The sequence below is a fragment of the Lepidothrix coronata genome, unplaced genomic scaffold (genome assembly GCF_001604755.1).
Source record: "Lepidothrix coronata isolate B3197 unplaced genomic scaffold, Lepidothrix_coronata-1.0 Scaffold43, whole genome shotgun sequence".
NCBI classification, from domain to species: Eukaryota; Metazoa; Chordata; class Aves; order Passeriformes; family Pipridae; genus Lepidothrix; species Lepidothrix coronata.
In genome coordinates, this window is record NW_016690223.1 from 2,656,666 (window position 1) to 2,677,383 (window position 20,718).

General features: G+C 41.3%; 1 protein-coding gene across 4 annotated transcripts in view; it reads left to right on the forward strand.

Annotated features, from left to right (window-relative positions):
• The window catches only part of KCNK10 (potassium two pore domain channel subfamily K member 10), a 70,801-nt gene that overhangs the window by 8,538 nt on the left and 41,545 nt on the right, over window positions 1-20,718 (forward strand). The window contains exon 1 of one of the 4 annotated variants that reach the window (XM_017813926.1): window positions 16,854-16,872. The exons of 1 other annotated variant lie outside the window; for it this stretch is intronic. In XM_017813926.1, the coding sequence (XP_017669415.1) occupies window position 16,872 (1 nt within the window). In that variant the 5' untranslated portion in view covers window positions 16,854-16,871. Of the gene's footprint in view, window positions 1-16,853; window positions 16,873-16,970; window positions 17,385-20,718 lie in introns of those variants that run through there. 2 more of the 4 variants (XM_017813927.1, XM_017813925.1) reach the window with 2 other exon arrangements.

A 20,718-nucleotide genomic window follows, 5' to 3' on the forward strand; every position in this document is an offset into this window, starting at 1 on the left:
TTTCAAGAAACAAAAGGCAGTCACTAGCTACTATGTGTTGAAAACCTCATTGATGAAAGAATTACGAAAGAAACGGTACTGCAGAAGCTCACAGTTTAAATGAAGGAAGCACACATCTCAAAGGCATTCTTCTAGGATAACTCAGATCCATCACTGATTACTTATATGTTGAGACTGCTAAATTTGGATTGCACAGGAAAGCACTGGACACAGACCTTGAGTAGCTTTAATCGTGACAGCTACGGAAACAACAGCAGCACTACTTCTTTATGATGCTACAGCCACCATCCTAATTTGCCTTTATAAGAAGCAGAGTCCATTATTAGGTTACAATGATATACTGACATGTAACCTTATGACCTGAATTTCTTATTGCTATCAGACATTTTTTGTTGATTCGGTTTTCTAAAAATAGGCATCTGCTGACATTTAAGAGACTTTAAGGTAACTGAGATATTTGTATAGGCCTGGTATATATGATAATGGACCTCTGTCCTTCTGGAGCAACAGCTTAAGGCCAATTAGGGTATGCCATAGTCTCTTTCATGGTACATAATATGGGTGAACAATTGAATTACACTTTTTGAGTGTGATTTAGTTGGAGAATCATCATGGCTAGGCTTTGCGTACGAAGATTTGGGAAGGGCTCTACCCATGTTTGTTGCAAGCACGTTGGTGGCTAAAAAGGTCAATACGAGATAGACATGTCCGGTTGCAAAAGGCACAACAGAAAGACTCCTTAGATGGTATATTCTGCAAGACACGATTCTTTCTGTGTTGTCTTTTCTCCTCAAGGGTGATCCTGCGTGCGTTCTCAAAAGCATCAGCAGCGTTATAGATGGTGTGTCTCCAGGCCTCCCGATTGGAGGCCAGAGTAGACCAGTTATAGTGGTCAATATGGCCAAGGCTGAGATGTTGTTTCAGGGAGTCCTTGTATCTTTTCTTCGGGGCTCCTCTCATGCGGCAGCCGGTGGCAAGTTCACCATAAAGCAAGATCTTAGGGAGGCGGTGGTCCTTCATCCTGGAGACGTGCCCTGCCCATCGCAGTTGTGTTCTCAGCAACATGGCCTCAATACTTGTGACTGCTGCTTGTTCTAGAACAGATGTATTGGTCACATAATCTGACCAGTGGATGTTTAGGATTGTACGGAGGCAGCGTTGATGGAAGCGTTCTAGGAGACGCAGGTCGTGGCGGTAGATGACCCATGATTCGGAACCATACAAGAGAGTAGACAGCACTATGGCTCTGTAAACACTGATCTCTGTACTTCTCTTCAGGTGTTTATTTCACCAAACTCTTTTATGAAGCTTTCCGAAGGCACTATATGCCTTTGCTAACCTGTTGTCCATCTCTCCGTCAATCTTACCATCTGAGGAGATGAGGCTGCCTAGGTAATTAAACTGCTGGACTGACTTGAGTTCTGATTGGCCAATGGTGATGTGGGGATGATGGAAGACTTCCTGAGGTGCAGGTTGATGGAGAACTTCTGTCTTTGACTGACTTCCAGCCCAAAGAGCTCAGCGGCGTCTGCAAAGCAGGATGTTAAACGCTGCAGGGCTGCTTCTGTGTGAGCAACAAGGGCGGCGTCATCAGCGTAAAGCAGCTCCCGGACAAGATGGTTTAAGGTCTTGGTGTTTAAGTTGAGAATAAAACAGCTAAATATAGGTAGGTGTCTGAAATTCTAAGGTATTCTAAGTTTCTAAGGACCTGTTATGGTTAGGGGAAATACAGTCAAGTATGGTTCAGGAAGCCTGGAGAATTCTCAGCAAATGTCTGGTTTAGGGTCAGCAAAATCACTCTCTGGGCTACACTGACCAATTTGACTACATTTGTATTGATGCTAATGGGATGTATTCCAAGTTATAGCGAAGGAAAGAAATGAGACAAAGGTTGTTTCTGCCTGTATTTTACTCTTCAGCTAAAATGACTTTGGGTTAATCCTCTTGTTAGGAGGATTTAAGGCAGGTGTACACCACTTCTTCCTGTTGGTTTAATTCTCAGTTAGTACTTGCTTTGATGTTACGTGAAGTTACACTGTAATGGTTAGTGCAGCTCTGCTGAAAGTTATAAAATGCTAATCTGAGCTTTGCATTGTTAGCAGTGATTTCATTTGTATTCCCCAGCTCTGACTGCAGGAAAATGAGTTCATGTTCACCTGCTATACACTGTGCAGGTAAGTTTTTGCTTAGGTAGAGCTTAATTGTGGACAAAATTGATTGTGGGTCCTTAGGTTTCCTTTACTGTCTCTTTGTTAAGTCTGATCTGTGAATGCATGTAGCCACATTTCAGTGATGCAGTATGGCAACATTGTGAAGTACTGTGACATGTTAGAAGCCATACCATATCAGCAGATGGTATCATTATGTAGCTATAGAGTTTTATTATATTTCAAATTACAACTCTATTTTTACACTATTATCTGAATAGAAGCTGAACATTCTTATGTAATTCAGGTGTTGTATCAGACTCCTTATCATCTAAGGTACCCTAAATTATATACTATATAGCAAACTCCAAGCCAACTTTGTGCAGCCTGGCAGTGACCTGGAGCCCCATGTACCCAACCAGCCTCCTAGTGATGATGTCATGAGCAGCATAATGGGTCTGATGTTTCTTTAACCTAATTCCTTTTGCTTAACTGATCCCTCTTTGACTTACAGTTGATTTCTAGTAATTGTCATACATGCAGACTCAACAGGTAAATAATTTCTGACTGTGGCAACTTTACTGGTGAAACTTATACACAAAGTGTAAAAGAAAAATGTGTATGCTATAAGGCATTCAGAATAAGAGAAAATAAAAGTAGCTATGCTGAACAAGGGTATTCAAACAGCAACCTCCTCTTCCTTGTAAAATATCGTTTTTGCACAGAGTAATTTTGTAGTAGCTGTCTTATATGTATGCTTTACCCCATTCCAGAATAGGTTTTTAGAGTATTGGAAAGCTTTCATTTACTTTATCTGAGTGTTAATGTGTATGGGTGTTATAGGCTATAACTCCAATTTTTCCTTCCCCTACCTCCATTGTAAGAAAAACTGAGTTTGAAGGGGGAAGGGAGTCAATTAGCTTTACAAAATATCTGTCCGGCAAAGCCGAATTCCTAGCTAATGGCCCAACGAAGGCTGGAGTGGGAGAGGGGAGGAGTTTTGCGGGGGGGTTGCTAGCTCTCCTTAGAGGGGGAGGGCAGTTTTTGCTGGGTTCTCTCTCTGGGATGGAGATGGGGGTCTGCATGGGTGCATTTGGAGAAAAGGCCTGGGGGCCTGTCTTTCTGGCTTCTTGTCCTGGTCAGCCCTGACTGCTGGCCTCAACTTGCCTGCGAGCTGTCTTTTGTCTCCAGCCTGGACCTGCTGCGTTTTCATCGGAGGGTTTTTGTGGTCACTGGGAGGAGAAAAAAAGAGGAGCCTTGGGGCACCGTCATCTGGGGACAGCGATGTGTTCTGTGGAGGTGAACTGTTTTCCTTTCCCCTTTCTTCCATGGGGGAGGGATCCCCATTTTCTTTTTGGCTTCTCCCGCGACCCAAGACCGCCCCCCAGACCCCCCTCCCCGTGCGGTGACCGCCAGAGCCCGACAGCGCCCCCTGCCGGCCACGACAGAGAACTGCAGGCCCTGCACCTTCAGTGATCAAACAGCGCCCCCTGCAGGCCACGATTAGGGCTGCGCTAAAGGACAGAGAAGTGTTCAGACTTTTTTTTTCTTTTGTTGGAAGGGGACTTTTGGGTACCGGACTATTGTCTAGGTCTTTTTTTTTGTGTTCTATTACTGTTCTTGCCAACGTACAAGTATCTTTTAATAAACGGTTATTTTTTCTTCTTCTTTTCCACACTTCCTCGATTAAAGCCCCTTAATTTTGAATTTACAATTGCTGAGAGAGAAGAGTTTGGTCTATCTCATAACTCATCCTCTTTAGTAAACATTCCAGTCTCTTCAAACTGAGACAATGGGAACTTAAGATGACTAAATAGATTAAAACCTCAGGTTATGCAAATAGTAGAGCTCCACTGAACTAAAAAATACCCTGGCCTCTATCAGGAACAGTGTGACCAGTAAGAGCAGGGAAGTGATTTTTCCCCTGGACTCAGCACTGGTGAGGCCACACCTGGAGTACTGTGTCCAGTTCTGGGCCCCTCAGTTCAGGAAGGATATTGAGGTGCTGGAGCAGGTCCAGAGAAGAGCAACTAGGCTGGTGAAGGGACTCGAGCACAAGTCCTATGAGGAGAGGCTGATGGAGCTGGGGCTGTTCAGCCTGGAGAAGAGGAGGTTCAGGAGAGACCTCATCACTCTCTACAACTATCTGAAAGGAGGTTGTAGCCAGGTGGGGGTTGGTATCTTCTCCTGGGCAACCAGCAGTAGGACAAGAGGGCACGGTCTCAAATTGTGCCAGGGGAGGTTTAGGTTTGATATCGGGAGGAAATTTTTTACGGAGAGAGTAATCAGGCATTGGAATGGGCTGCTCAGGGAGGTGGTGGATTCACCATCTCTGGAGGTTTTTAAGATGAGACTGAATGTGGCACTTAGTGCCATGGTCTAGTAACCACAGCAGTGTTGGATCAAGGGTTGGACTTGGTGATCTTGGAGGTCTTTTCCAACCTGGTTGATACTATGATTCTATGATGTGCTTCTTACAAGATTTCTGACCATTATCACATGATGAAAGATCCACTTTTATTGCTGTTGCACAGAAAAGTTGAGAAATTATCACCTAACTGAAATGCAACATCATTAATGAGATTTACTTGAATTCAAACTGGTTTTCAGTACATCCTAATCATTGGTCAGATTGGGGAAGACACCACTAGACTGATGCAGAAATTCTTACTTCTTGTTTTTACAGACGATCATCAGTATGAACTCCTTAGGTATGGTCAGTAATGTGCAGATACATCTGTAAGGATGCCACAAGATATCTTTGGAGGGGAACAATTAGTGCTTACATAATTGTTATTTTGGGATTACAGATTATATTGTGTGTGTTTTTCTGGCTTTACCCATATGTGACCTTGGCTAGTAACCAAACAGAGTCCTGCAGGAGATATTGTACAGCCCCAGCTGAGCATCTCACAATTCCAGTCTACACCATAGTCAGTGGTGCTTCTAAGTTCCCCTTTGCATGACTGAGGTGAATCAAGAAATTCCTCCAGTCTGCTGTTAGGCTGTACTCCTGGCAGACAGCCAGCATCAATCAGATTTCAAATGTAGATTAGATAACTTCCTGAAGGCCAGTGTGAATCTTTGTTGTGTTGTCTCCTCCACTCGGCTAGTTTTACCACTAGGTTTCCTTCACTAAGAATGTTCTTCTCTTTGTACACAGGCTTTCTTACACTAAATTGCAGGACTTAGGTTTCCTTCACTAGTTGGTCTGCCCATGAGACCATTGACTGAATTTCTGAATCCTTGAGATAGGATATTTGGAAGATTCCAGCAAAAACTCTGACCCTACATCATCCTGTGAGTACTTGGAAGCCGAACACATTGAAATCCCGTGGTGAGAGATTCAGACTCTTCCTAAATGTTATTGGAACTCTGGGACACTTCCTGGTGAGGAAAAGTAATCAACTTGTTTCATCCAGAGCATGTCATGGTGCTATAAAAAATTTTGTTTTATTCTTTAAGAAGAAGGTTGTGGATAAGCAGCAGCATCACTGTTCAACATGCCTGTTGTTCATTGAGGGGTGAAATCTGCAGAAAACCAGAGACCAACTGTTATTCCTTGGTGCTTGTACTATACTGACAAGAAAGCAGTTATTCTGTATATTACCCAAGGAAACATATATATGTTCATTTCTTCTTACAGGAACTCTTTTCATAAAGTCATCTTTATAGCCCAAGATCCTGGGTCAAAAGCATTTGCTTCCTGTTTGGCTCTTGACAGAGCAGAGACCTGCACAAACTGGAACTCCCAATTTTATCAAGAGCAAGAAATACCAATCTATTGCTAGGGAAACAGGTTTTAGCAGTGATCTATTGGTTTTAGTCTTATTTCAGAAAGAGAAAGGTGAGAATTTTTCATGGTTTTCTCTGTATTCAGTGTCTCTATAAATAGCTCCATAAAGCTGATGATAGCACTGCAGCCAGTGAGTGTGTTGGAACAAACATAGTCACCAGTCTCGAAGCAGGAGGATTCCATATTTGGGACTTGCCCCTGTCAATCACTTCTATTCTCCCCTCAACTCCTCCTGTTTCTCACTGTAATACTCTTCTATTCTATTTTTCATTTTCCCATACCTGAAGTTCATTGATGAGTCCTGTCACACATGGATATAGGCTCAAGTATCAGAGGCAACAGGAAGGGTAGTGCCAAGAAGAGGAGCTGAACAGGGAGTTATGGGTATGCTACCTCCCACGCTGCCAGCACAGTTGGAGAGAAGTGAGGGACAAGAGCAGATGGATGGATTTGGAGGAGGGCAAGGTGGAAGAGAGGTCAGGAGAGAGAGAAGGCAAAGCAAGGGAAACAAAATTCGAACTGCCCTCCAGCAGAGTGTACAATTCTCACTCCAGCACAAGACAAACCTCCCTCAAGTATTCGTCTGGACTTGGCAGCTCTGTAAGTAGTGCTACAAATGGTGTCAGTGGCAGTGCATCTTCATGCTAATGCCAGTAAGTGTTAGCTAGGAACTCCCCTGAGGACTGCTGTCCTGAAGCCAAACTAGAAAAAAGCCTGATGCTTTCAGCTATTCCTGGAGTTCATGTCCTGCCTTAGCACATCCATTCTTTTGACCAGTGAGCTGTCACATATGCATTAGAAAAGTGCAGTGCCTGGGAGAGGGAGGAGGGAGGGGAAAGTATCCCAGCATCCCATGGCCGTGACTTTTGCAGAGATTTTTTTAGTGTCAGTGGGTAAGTTCTGGCGGATACCTGCTCCAGCTGGCCTTGGGCTTCCTGTTGTTTCCCTGCCATTTGTATAGCCTCAGTAACAGGAGCTCTAAGGCTGTGTTTGCAAAAGAGTAACTCTTGGGCAGTCCATTTTAGGTTCATGGGCACACTCAGACTGCAGAGCTGACAGCAGAGAGGCTGGGTCAGAATCTGGAAGTTCTTGTAAATAATCATCAAGAGCAGCTTACATATGGTTATCATATTTTTCCTTTAAAACCAAGAAAAGAAAAGAGTCTGATTTATGGCTGTCTATTAGTCTTGTAACAGATGGACTGACATTTTGAAATGTATAGTGGAAAAGAGCATGTCCTCTAAAAGAACTTGAAAATCTGCTAATACATTGATGACAAATCATTGTACCTGCTTGATGCATGTATGACAAAGACCTTGTTTAATCAGGTTTTGAAATTGCTCTTGAATTTATTAATTTCCTAAGATCTCTTGGCAGTGTTTACATGAGAGAAACTGTGAACACATACAGTATTGTTAGGATCCTCAGTGTTACAGGCGTTTATCTGTTATTTGTGAAATGCTTTGAGATAATCATGAAAGATTATTACAGACTTGGCACAACTGATGCAAAAAGGAATATTGAGGTGTGATTGACTATCTTACACAGAAGGGGAGGGAAAGGATTTCAAGAGCATTTTCCTGCTGGGAATTGGAACTAGTGAATGAATGATTTTGAATATTTTTTTTTATAAACCCTTAGTATTCCACTGTTTTTTTTACACATCCTGGATGCTGAATACAACATAGACTGTCTTTCTCTGTTACCTTCACTGGTAGTTTTTCTTCCCAAGTTCATAGGGGCATGCAGAACATATGGAAAACACTGACAAATAATTTCTGGCAGATGATTTTATGCCCTCTTCTTAGATACTTCCAGTAGTGGACATTTCAATATATTGATGGCTGTTCCCACGCCTAGATATCCTTGTAGCTAGACTTTTTCCTAATATATAATCCCCTTCTTCCTTGCTACAAATTAATCAGTTATTCTTGCCCTGTTCTTGAGGAATCTAGGGAAGAATTCATCACTGTCTTTAGTTACTCAGTGTCTTATTTTCATTTGTGAGACTGCACTTCATCTAAACAGCACGTTCATTTATATTAAGAATACTTTGGGAAACTGCAATGAAAATTGATGTGAGATGTTGAAAAGACAACTATGTTGACAATCATTTTGTACCATGGACAAATGACATTTGAATATGTGATGAAGTTTGATTTACTGTAGTTCAAACCAGGATAAGAGATCAGTCAAAACTGATTGAAGGAAGACTGATATTTCCTGTATTCTTTAAATACAGATCCACTGTCTACCTGCAGTAGTTTTCTAACTCATTCTCTACTTCTATATTCCTGTGCATTTGATCCTCAGTTACAATGAAACATGTCAATATTTAGTCACCGTTCAATATTTTGGTGATAAGTGAGGCAGGGAAAGATATTGACTAGAGCAGCCTTTGTCATGCAATTCAGAGTTTGCTTCCTTTTAGTCTAAGGAAAGAAAAACATGTTTTCATTGTCACTGGCTGACTATATGCAGTTGTAGGAAAGGTTGTGCAGAAGCCAAGGATGGACATAAAATTAATGAAATAAAGTATAGATGTCCAAAATAGGAGTGGCTCTTTTTGAATAGGTCTTAAAGCACACAAGTCTGGGAGCAGGAGACAGATTTCTAGTCCAGCCTCGTCATTTGTTGCATGATTTTGGTTAAGCAATTTCTTTTTTTGTCTAGACTATACCTACATGGTTGTATTAGGCAAAGTTGAACACTGCTGTCTGAGCTAGGCTAGCCCAAGGAAATTGTGAACGTCTACCTATCTGGTACAGCACTGTTTTGAGCCAAATACATCCTGCTAAGTGACTAGGCCTATAAACAGAAGCTCAGCACTATGTTAGCAAAGCTACTCAGCTTTTCTTGTCTTGAACCCGGTTTCTTTGCAAATCTTAATGAAAGTTGTATCTATCTACAAGAAGGAGACCAAAAATATTTTTAAATTGTTGTCCAGCATCCAATTTTTCCAGAATTATTTAAAAGACAGTGATATATGGCAATTATTGCTATTTGCAGTATATTCAGAGGAGTGATACTCCTTCTCTAAACATTGCTAATGCTAGGACCCTTGTCCAGAAGAGTTTATTCCCTATGAAGTAAATAATTATATTACGTGACTATTAAAAAGACATATACAAAAACTGATTTAGGATTGAATTCGTTGGTGTAGTGAGATTTTCTGAGGTTTATGTGTTTGAGAGCACTGAGATTTTAGCCCTGCAGACTTTTTATTTTCCTAGGCAGCCACTGTCAGTTTTTCCGTTCCCTGCTTTGAAAGCTCCTGTGAGATGGATGCTTGAACTGCCATTCTTGTGTGCTTTAAAGGATGTACAATTAGAAATGGCAGTCTTTCAGAAATACAGTAAGTATCAAAATGGTATTGAGATCCTCCTCTCTTTCTCACTATACTTTCTTGACTAAAATTAAATTAGCTGGTACATGCTGTTTTTCTATCTCTTTAGGGAGACTAGGTTCAGAACTCCTAAAGTGAAATTATAGAATAGCAGAGAGTCTTTCAAAAGCCTCACAAAGCAAAGGGACATGGCATAGCTCAGGGGAATGGTAATTGCATAGAGTTTTTAATCTTCTACACATTTTTTAAACTGATTACAGCTAGATTAATAAGTAATCCAACCAGTCAGGTTTACCCAGCACCCAATTTCAAGCCATTTAGCATCTACAAGAAGATCGTGACTTTCTTATACTTTTTAAAAATTGTCAGAGACATCATATTGTATTACTTCTTTCCCTTCATTGGTTAAGTGTATATGCACTTCCTGCCAGCATGAAATATTTAATCAATTTGACATTTAGCTTTATTCCAAGGTGTGTGCTGCTGACATCCATTTTCTTCAATATGTGTAGAAAGTGCATGAAATAAAATGCTTCTGTGTGAGAAGAGAAAATTAGAATGAAAGGTGATAAAAAGTGAAAAAAATCAAATCCACTCAACAAGACAAATGAATGTTTTTGTTCCCAATTGACCCAACTCCAGTAGAAAGTGACAAAAAGCATTATTGTTGGAAGGATGTTTGCTCTCTCTGTAGCTAACTCATGTTCATCATTGTAATTTAAGTCCTGATCTATACATTGATATTCTTAGGGCGTGATTGTAATGGACTGATGACTTTTTCACCAAAATCCATATGCAGGTAGCTGGGGAGACTCAGAGAAAAAACAGTGCTGAACAATGTAGTCTGAATTGTGTCCTTATGTTTATTGCAAACTGTCTGTGGTGGGTTGACCTAAGCTGGCTACCAGATACCCAACCAGGTCCTCTCTCACTCCTCCTCCTCAACAGGAGAGGGGGAGAAAATAGCACTGGAAAAGTTTGTGCATTGAGATAAAGCCAGGGAGATGAGTTAGAAATTGCCATCACAGGCAAATGAGACTTGACTTGAGGAAAATTTATTTAATTTATTGTCAATTAAAATAGATTTGAGTGATGAGAAACAAAGGTGGAAGTTAAAATATCTTTCCCCTCCTTTGGTTTTCCAAGCCCAACTTCACTGCTTCATTCCTGACTCTTCTTCCTCCTCCCGACGCCACATGGTGCAAGGGGGATGGGGAATAGGGGTTTATGGTGGGCCTAGCTGCTCTAGACTGTACCTTTCTCCTTATACTTTTTCCTTGTTCCGACGTGGGTCCGTACTATGGGCTGCAGTCCTTTAAGATAAACCTGCTCCAGCATGGTCTCTCCACAGGTAGCAGTACTTCAGGAAATATCAACCTGCCCTGGACTGGGGCCCTCCAGTGTGGATATCTGCTCTGGTGTGGTCCTCTCCATGAGATCCAGGGAAATAGCTACTCCACCATGGTCTCTTCTATAACTCCCATTGGCTGGATGAGAATATCTCCTAGCTCCTGGACCATTTCTTTCTCCTTCACTGATCTTGATGTCTTCAGGATTGTTTCTCATACTTTTTTCCTCATTCCTTACTGTCTGCATATTATTTTTCTCTTTCTAAAGTATGCTTTCACAGAGACGCTGTCAGCTTCACTGATGGGCTCAGCTGTGTCCTGTTGGGACCTCAGCTGGGTCTGTTGAAGTCAGCAGGAACTGGCTGTGTCCAGAATGGGGCAGCCCCAGGCCTTCCACAGGGATCACTACTGTAGCCACCCTGCTACCCTCCCCTTGCCACCTAAATGAAATACACTGTCACAGAGACCAGATAGCCAGGTACTTGTTTCTGTCAGGCACTTGCTGTGCAGCTAAATGGGAGCAGCAATATTCTGTTAGCATGGACTCTAGAGACTGGAGAAGATTCCCAAAAGATTTGTTCTTTGGAAAAAAGAGGTATCAGATAGGAGTGATAGTGTCCTTCAGTGGAAGAGAAAATTCATTCTTCTTACTTACTGCATAGCTAATGTTCTTGTCTGCCACTAAAGAAGCTCTCTGGGAAGAAAGAAGAGGCTTGAGTTTCCCTTAGTTCTGCTGATCTACAGGGCCACCAGCATCACTACTGTGTGGAGACTGCCATAGTTGGGAAGATCTTTTTCCATAGATGCCTTAACTCAGACCACACTGATTTCTTAATTTCTACCATGTTCCAATTTAGACTGTTTAAGATTTTTTTATTTTTACCTAAACTGTAGTTTTCTAATGAAGAAGAATGAAAGCCACATTATAAAACAGTGGTGTTTTGTTTTCTCATTACAACTGTGTTCCAGATTAATTAAGTAGGTGGGGTATTCCAAGAAATATTAATTAGTATGTTTCAATTATAACTGTTGCAGCAGAATTATGTAGATTTTTGTGGAAACTTACTGAGAATCATCATTTCGAGCACTAGATGGGAATATATGACAAATGGTACAGAAATTGCAGAACCCTTTTGGTATGACATATTTCCCAAATCTGCTGCCAGGGATGGCAAAGCAATGGTCAGATATAACTCCCTCTTGATACATGCTGACATTTCTCTGCCAACCAACAGAGAGAACTCAATATATGAACCTTTACTCTTATTTCACCAGCATTACCCTACAATAGGAAGCAAACAGAGATTTTATTCATTATGCAGTTTTGTAACCTGACATACTGCTCCCTTATCCCTGTCCCACTCAGGGAAAGGAGCAATTGGGACGAATCAGTGCTACATTTGTTCCAACAGCACGTTCAATCTATTTTGTTTATTGTGTATTGCCCTTTGTGCCTTTACCTGTCTGTCTTTCATACTCCATCAAATGCTTTCCTGCTGATGACTGCATTTACAGCAGAGGGCTGAGATGTTGCTGAAGTCAGCAGCGCTAATGCTGCATTAGAGAATCCACTTCAGGGAAAATAGTGTTAGATTTAACCCATGGGGTGCCAGTGCATTGAAAAGCTCTATGCTCAGAGGCACTCTGTGTTTCCCAAACAAACAATATGTCGAGCTTTGCTTTCACAAACAGTAAATGCAATAGTAATTCAGTGGCAGTTTGCAGCAAAATGCTGTACAAACAGTAGGGCGAAATTCCCCTTGTATGGCAAGCTCACGATGACTTTCTCTGCTCAGTTTGTGTGCACTGGGGCTATGCAAAGGGACTAGGGCCAAACTGGTGTAAAACATGTCAGCACTGATAGCAGTTTTTCTTGATTTGTGGCTGTATGGATCCTGCGATCCCCAGACAGCAATGCTTGTTATTCCTATGCCTCAAACCAGAACAACCGCCACAGGGATACCAGTGTTCTGCCCCATATGTAATTGTAGCCTGCAGGCAGGATTTTTCTCCCATTTCTTGATCACAGCTGTAATGTCACCTGTTAATTAGCCCACATCATGCAAAGATGCTGCACAAACACAAAGGCAGACACGATCGTTGTCTACTGGGATTTTTACTCTAAAAGCCAGACTTTCTAAACCAGCATCAGATTTTTGAATGCCCAGTTATAAAAATTCAACATTCATTGCTCTGGTTAAATGGATGCTCTCTACAAAACCCACAACAGACAGAGATGAAGAATGGGGATGGGGAGCAGGCTGGAATAACAAGCAAATCAAGTACTGGAAATGATTTGCTGTGTCCTCATAATGCAAAATTTTGATGGTTTAATGATTTTTTGGTTACACATGGACAGAAACTTCCATGTTTCATTGCTTCTGTTATGTGTATAGCAACCACCCGCTTCCTGTTGGACAGTCCAATTTCCTTCATCCGTAAACCTGCATGTATTTTCTCTTTGTGACATATTCCTGAGAAGTTTATACAGCTGATCCCTTTATACACTGATTGCCTCTGCTGTCCCTCTAACATTCCTCTTATCCTTGCTTTAAGTTCAGGCACAGCCCTGCTTTCTTAATCCAAGCAGCCAGTATCTGAAATCGCTTTGGGGAGTCTGTGGGAAGATTTTGAAATTGGAAGCAAATGCTAGATACCCACATCCTCCAGGAACTTCTGTTTGGAGATGAGCTAGAGCCTTGAAGTGAATGCAAGATTATATGTTATCCACTGATGGGCTGCTTATTTTCCTGCCTTTCCACACTGTTCAGTCAGGAAGCCTTTTGATCTTAACTTCAGTGTGTTAACTGAAGGGTGACTGGGGTGAGAAACAAAAGCCTAGAATACTCTGTCCAGTTAAACTGAAATAAATGAGGCTCCTGCTAGGACTCTAAACCAGTTATGGCCAGTGGAGTCCCTTCATCCCCCAGTCTTTTATGATCCGTTATAAAGAAGGTGGATCCACCTCCTTTTAGTGGTCAGTTCAGGGAAGGTTTAGTGAACTTTGCTAGCACCTTACAGACATTTCTGAGCCTTGGTGCTCCAGGGTTCTGTTCTGAAACATCATACATTTGACAAAATGTCATATTTCTAAATTAGTTCAGGAAGAAATTTTGGCTTATTAAGTAGTGCTATAGGAAGGATGTAAAAGTGTTGATAACCCAGTGTAGGATCTTGTGAAAGCTGTAGGGAGGATGATTAGCTCATGAATTTTCTCAGTGAAACTGGACTGTATGATAAGATTACTTTATAATTCTAACTAAATTTCTAGTTTTAATTCAAACATAAGACATGGGAAATTTTGGATACTCGACTATTTAAACGTTTCAAGAATGCATAATTTCCTTTCTTTTAAAAAAAACTCCCATTATATTATTAGGATTTTGGGGAAACATATTGTTACTTACCTTCAGATGCACATCAACGAGCCTTTTTACTTTAGCCAAAAGTACCTTGTTGTCTTCCTTGAATGGAGCCACTAAAATGGGGGATCAAATGTCCAGTTTCATTCTTGATCACCTCATGTTTCAAACTTAAAGCCAGCTACTGAGTCTATAAATGCATAAGTATATGTGGCCTCTGTCTAATTCTGTGCTGAATCCTATGAAAGCAACATTTTTATTAGATGTGTCAAGAACACTCTACTATACTCTCATTAAAATGTACATACATTCCTGGGTGCCCATGTAACACAGGGCTGTGGAAGAAAATGAATTACTAAATAATACACTGTTAAACCTGACTTACATTTTTTGCAGATAGAAATTGTGACAGCAGATAGAAATTGTGTCATCCAGAGGAGGAGATGTTTATTTTAAAAAATTGTGTTTGGTTTAAATCATTTGAGAAACTCTCCTCTAAAACCAGCTTTCTTTGGTATCTCTTGTGTTCTTGGCATATTTGGGTAAGATAGTTGCCAGGATATAGATCAGTGTGACAAAGCCATGTTTTAATGTTTTCGTAGTCAAAAGCCAGTTGGAATTTTGTCTCTGGGTTTTGGTTCTTATTTGAAGCTGTTCTGAGGTGTCTGTTCTTTGAACCTGTCTGGAGATTTTCTTTTTAAATTAGAACTACTTTCCAGTCTTAACAGGTTATGTAGCTCACCCTGCTCCTGTAAAGCAGGGCCAACTATACCTAGATATTTCTGGTAGAAATAGGTCTAACCTGTTCTTAGAAACATTGGTTTCCTGAAGAAAAGCATACCTGCAGTAGTAAAGGACAATGTTTGGCCTGAAGCAATGTCTTATGGTTCATTACTTCAATAGCTCCAGTATTTTACTACATAGTTTTGCTTTAGAGTAGAATATTTCAGTTGGAAGGAACCTACAACAGCCATCTAGTCCAACTGCAAACTGCTCCAGTTGGGTTAATCCTTGTAAAATCATGGAATGGTTTTAAGGTCCCTCCTATGATTTAATGTTCATCTAGTTCCAACCCCCCTGCCATTGGCAAGGACACCTTCCACTAGACCAGGTTGTTCAGAGCCCCATCCAAACTGACCTTGAACATTTCCAGAGATGGGGCATCCACCTCTTCTTTGGGTAGCCTGTTCCAGTGCCTCACCACCCTTACAGTAAAGGTTTTCTTCCTAATATATAATCTAAACCTACACTTAATTTGAAGCCATTCCCCCTTGTCCTATCATTACATGCCCCTGTAAAAAGTCACTCTATCTTTCTTGTAGGCTCCCTTCAGGTGCTGGAAGGCTGGAGTTAGGGCCCACTTCTCAAGCTTGTCCAGGTCCCTCTGACGGATCCTGTCCTTCAGGTGTGTCAACCACACCACTCAGCTTGGTGTCATCCGTAAATTTGCTGAGGGTGCACTTGATCCCTTTGTCTGTGTCATGAAATCAGATATGAATTAACACTGGTCCAGTATGGACCCCTGCAGGACACCACCTGTCACTGATACCCATTGAGGCTCTAAGCTGACCACTGCCCCCTGAATGTGACTGCCCAACCAGTTTCTTATCCATCTAACATGGAATCCATGTCTCTCCAGTCTAGAGAGAAGGATGTTGTGTGTCAAAGTGCAGATAAATAACATCTGTGGCCCTTCCCTTGGCCACTGATGTAGTCACTCCATCATAGAAGGTTACTAGGTTTGCCAAACAGGACTTTCCCTTGATGAACCTGTGCTGGCTGTCCCAAGTCACCTCCCTGTCCTCCATGTGCCACAGCATAGCTTCTAGGAGGATCTGTTCTGTGATCTTCCCAGGCACAGAGATGGGGCTGACAGGTCGGTGGTTCCCAGGGTCCTCCTTTCTACCCTTTTAAAGATGGGTTCAATGTTCCCCCTTTTCCAGTCACCTGGGACTTCACTTGACTGCCATGACTTTTCAAGTATCATGGAGAGTAGCTTGACAACTACGTCAGTCAATTCCCTCAGGACTCTGGGATTTATCTCACTGGGTCCCATAGACTTCTGTACATTCAGGAACCTGATCTTTAGCGCTTGCTAAAAAAAAAAAAGCACTTTGCTCTCCCAGTTGCCATTATGCTTAATTGAGAGGTGTGAGTAGAGAGATTGTCATTGAAGATGGAGGCAAAAAAGTCGTTGAGTACTTGAGCCTTGTCATGCATTGTTAACAGTTTACCACCATTGTTTATTGAGGGGCTACACCTTGTTTGACTTTCCTTTTCTTGTTAACATACCAGTAGAAACTCTTGCTATTATTTGCATGCCTTGTGAGGTTCAGTTCCACCATTGCCTTGGCCTTCCTCACCTCATCACTACACAACTGACCTTCATCTCTATACTTTTCCCAGCTAACCTGTCCTTGTCTCCACTGTCTGTGCATTTGCTTCTTTACCTTTAGTTTGACCAGCATTTCCTCACTCAGCTTCAGCTATGCCAGACTCTTGCCTTCCTTGCCCAACATCTTGCTCCTGGGGATTGCTGGGCTGCTGTGTGTGTCACCTTCCTAGCCAAACGCCCCATTATTCCTTTGAGATATTTCCCTGGTGTTTTCTTGTGGCTTCTGTTACCTCAGGACTGACTGGCTTATCTCCCTAAGGCTTCTAGTGTGCTCCAATGTGCCTAGCACAGTTTGGAGTGACTGGCAAAGTGCCCTCACCAGCACCCTGTCTCTCTGTCTAGTTGCATATCATCCCACAGCTTGCCAGAGTCGAGCCTGATATTGGCCTCCTCCCCCCCTACATCTAGTTTAAAGCTCTGCCTGTGAGCCTTGCTAGTTCCCGAGCAAAGACACTCCTCCCTCTCTTGCTGAGAAAAGTGAGTCCTGTCTGATGCCAACATGCCTGGTGCTGTGGAGGCCATTTCATTGTCAAAACCCCCAAAATTTTGGTTTTGGTGACACCAGCCATGGAGGCATAGACTCAGCCTGTCCGTTTCTTCCCATGTTGCTACCTTCAACTGTAACTACAGAGGAGGCTATAACTCATGCTCCAGATTCCCTGGCCAAACGTCTGAAGGCCCAGAAGTCCTTTTTGATTACCCTCGGACCATGTGTGGCGACTTCCTCGACCCCTACGTGGAAGATCAGGAACGGGCAGTAGTCTGAGGGCTGTACCAAGCTGAAAAGTGTCCTGGAGACGTCTGTAACCCAGGCCCCAGGAGACACCAGACACCCCTATGGTCTGGGCCTGGTCAACATATTGGGCCTTTTGTTCGTCTTACAAGGGAAACACCTACAACTATAACGAGTTAACCTTTGCCCCTGTCATCTTGACAGTGAGTGAAAGTCTTGCTTCCTTAATTCTCATCAATATTAGCAGAATTCTCAGGTATTTAAGCTCCTTACATATCAATAGGAGTTCTGGCTTTGCCGTTAGCCTGTATAAGTGCAGGTAGCGTGGTGATCTTGGATGTGAACAACTGTACAGATCCTAACATTGCAATTTCACTTCTAATATCAATGTCTTCAGTTGCTTTATTTTGAAGCTTATCCAAATAATCAGCGACTCACCTTTCTTTCCCCTCTGGCATCCTTTTACTGGGATAAGGCCTGTTTGGAAACACCGGTGTGTTAATTTGAGGGTTCCTGTTCCTTTGAGATTACCTGTCTGCTAATATAGTGCATGCATGTGAGTAGAGATTCATCATCACTTTCACTGAGGCAGATTAAGCCTTCTTTGATATGATTTAACAAACACATATGGATGAGACTCTGATTTGGGAAAAGGCTGTTCTGACACCAGCTTGTTTTGAAAAAACATGAACAAATAAAGTAGGAATTGTTCTGCATTTATTGTAAACATGTCTAAACCAGTTCTACAAATCCAAGAATTTATGTATGCCTTTATTTTTTAAACTATTTACATACCTCTGCACATTGTTGAATTGCCACTGTAGTCCATTCTTTGATTTTAGTAAAACTACTTGTTAAACTTCTGGAAGTCTATGTTTTACATTCAGACATAGACTCTTCCAGGACACTTTTGCTAGAAAAGTAAGCACTATTTTATCTCTTTGCAGCTGATGAAACCATGGTTTAAAGACAAATGGCAGCTCTTTTGTGAGAGCACAGTTTCACAGAGGCAGCGTTCCGATTAGAAATCAGGATTTCTGACTTTTTACCATGTGCTTAAGTCACTGACCCCACTGTCCTGTTGTAGAGAGTGGGAGAACTGCTAGATGGAGTATCTACACTGTTTTTTCAACACCTAACTGCTGCTTAAAATCTCTGAGTATTGACTGTAGTTGTGCATCAGCTTTGTAAGAAGACCATTTCTGTTAGCTTTGTAAGAAGACCATTTCAGAAAGCTTAACTCACTGCTTTAGTAGAGTCATCCTGCGTATTTGTTTATATAATATAAAATACTTCAGGATCAACAGTTCTACATTCACTTAGGGTAGCTATTACTAATAGAAAATGAAAGACAAACACAGTTCTTCAGAAAAGAGTTATATTTTATTTTAGAGATAAGCAAGCTGAGCACAGTAATCCACTGAGCTGTTTAAGTGAGAAAATATTTATAAGAACATTTTACATTCTCTAACCTGAACTGTCCATCTTGTTCTTAAATCAGTACAACACATATTCCTAAGAAGACAGAATCAAACAGGCCATGCTTTTACTGTAAAGCTTTTATGAACACTTTGCCAGATATATGATTTGAATAAGAAACAACATTTATACTAGCAGAGAGGAAAAGAAAACTCACAAAAGCTGTTTTCCTGCTACCAGCTCTTGAATTCCATCCTCTTGACTTACATTTGTGGGATATCAAAGGCAGGCATCTCTTTCCCCTGAAAGGCTCACCCAGCCTACACTGGACTATGCCAGTTATGGTAAGGTGGATAGCTATTTAAAAAAATCATAGCATGCTCTTTCTCTCACATGAATTCTGCACTCTTCTTGTCATGTGAGCCTTGAATCTTGAGTCTATTTTGCTGAGTAATCTCAAGTGTGCAAAATCAGCCCTCAGGCTTGAAGATTTTGTGTTGATTCACAATAGACACAGTAGTTACTGGCTCTAACTAATGCAAATTGTTTGAATTCCATGGAATCCATGGAAGCTATGTTATACAGTTACATCAGCTGAGCCACTTTGGTGAGTTCTCAGATTTATTTAGTTCAGTAAGGAGATGCTGTAACTTAGATTTAAGATGTTTGCCTGCAGGGGAAGAGAGGTTCTGACTGCTTCACACACCCTCACTACTTTATGTTTCTTCTGAATACTGTCCTGGTATATCCTGCTGAAACTCACTATATCTATTACAATAATACTTTAAGGAGATTTAGAGAATAAATATATTGATATCTTACAAAAAATGTGACTTCTTTCTAGCATGGTCACTCTTCTCCCTGTTGTCACTCCAAGTTATTAAAACTTACATGAAATGTATCTGGAGGTAAGGAAAAATACCCTTTTAAGTTTGATATTACTCCATCCTGGTTGATAAGTGTTGGGAACCATAATGACTTTTGATGGGTAAACTGAGCAGCTGTGCCACGGAGTGTTGGTAAATTGAGATACACAAAAAAGAAATCAACCACAGAAGGTTTTCCTCTGATCCTGGATTCTTTCTATTTGGTATCTGGAGCCTTCAAGTCACATATGAAATGAAATATTAATAGTAAAGCAATTATAGATTTATGTGTTTTGTTGGTTATCAAGTAAACTGGAAGCTCTGTACCCCATGCAATGCTTCAGAGATGTATTGCTTCTAGGAAAACATGCCTATATTAAACAGCTGTGTTCTTAAATTTCTCAGTATTGTAAAATGGTTTCTATTGGGAAAGAGTTGTAGCTCACTTCAGACTCAAGGTGTAATCACGTTTTATGTTCAAATTATATAGAATTGGTGTATGATGCCACTGTAATGGGATGTTGTATATTTTTCTGCTTTAATTTCTAAGCAAAACAGCAAGACACATTGTGAATAAGTTCAGCAAATGCACCTAAAGTCACTGTATTTTAACTGTAATCTGATTTAGGTCTAATATGCAATAAATTAATCTAGTTTCAAAGAAATTACAGGCCAGTGACAGCTGCACCATGGTAAGATTACACAGGACTTAGTTTTAAAATGAATCCGGCATCTTCAAAGCCTACATGTGGTGCCATTAAACTGGTGGATGCTGAGGAACCTGGCCTCATCCTACCATTGCTAACACTAGCAATAGAGAGTGGGGAGGTGTGATGCTGAGACACCTGAATTGTTTGGGGGTGACCCAGCTTTGATTTGGATGCCTTGGTAGCTTGACACAGCGGTCAGGCTATTAAGTCTGATTGGAGGTCAGGGCTTATTAGCTCTGATGTACTGCTGAAGTCATCTGGGCTGTACAGCGTCTCAGTCACAAGCTGAGAGGCCCATATTTGTGCTTGGCATGTAACTTTGACCTCATATGTCTAGTACGCTTTGGCTAACACATGATTTATGCTAAAATTTTTGAGGCTTTCAGGCTTTAAGAACATTTTTAGAAGTGATGGTTTTCTGAATCTGTGTAAATAATAAGAGCCTATTTATGTTAGCAAGCCAAACAGCATAGTGGTCTGTAAAGCATTTTCTGTTTCTGTCATTAACAGTTCAATTTTTTAGCACTATTAGTAATATGATTTAAGGACATAAATCACTGCCAGGTTCCCTCACCAAATACCACCATGTGTAATA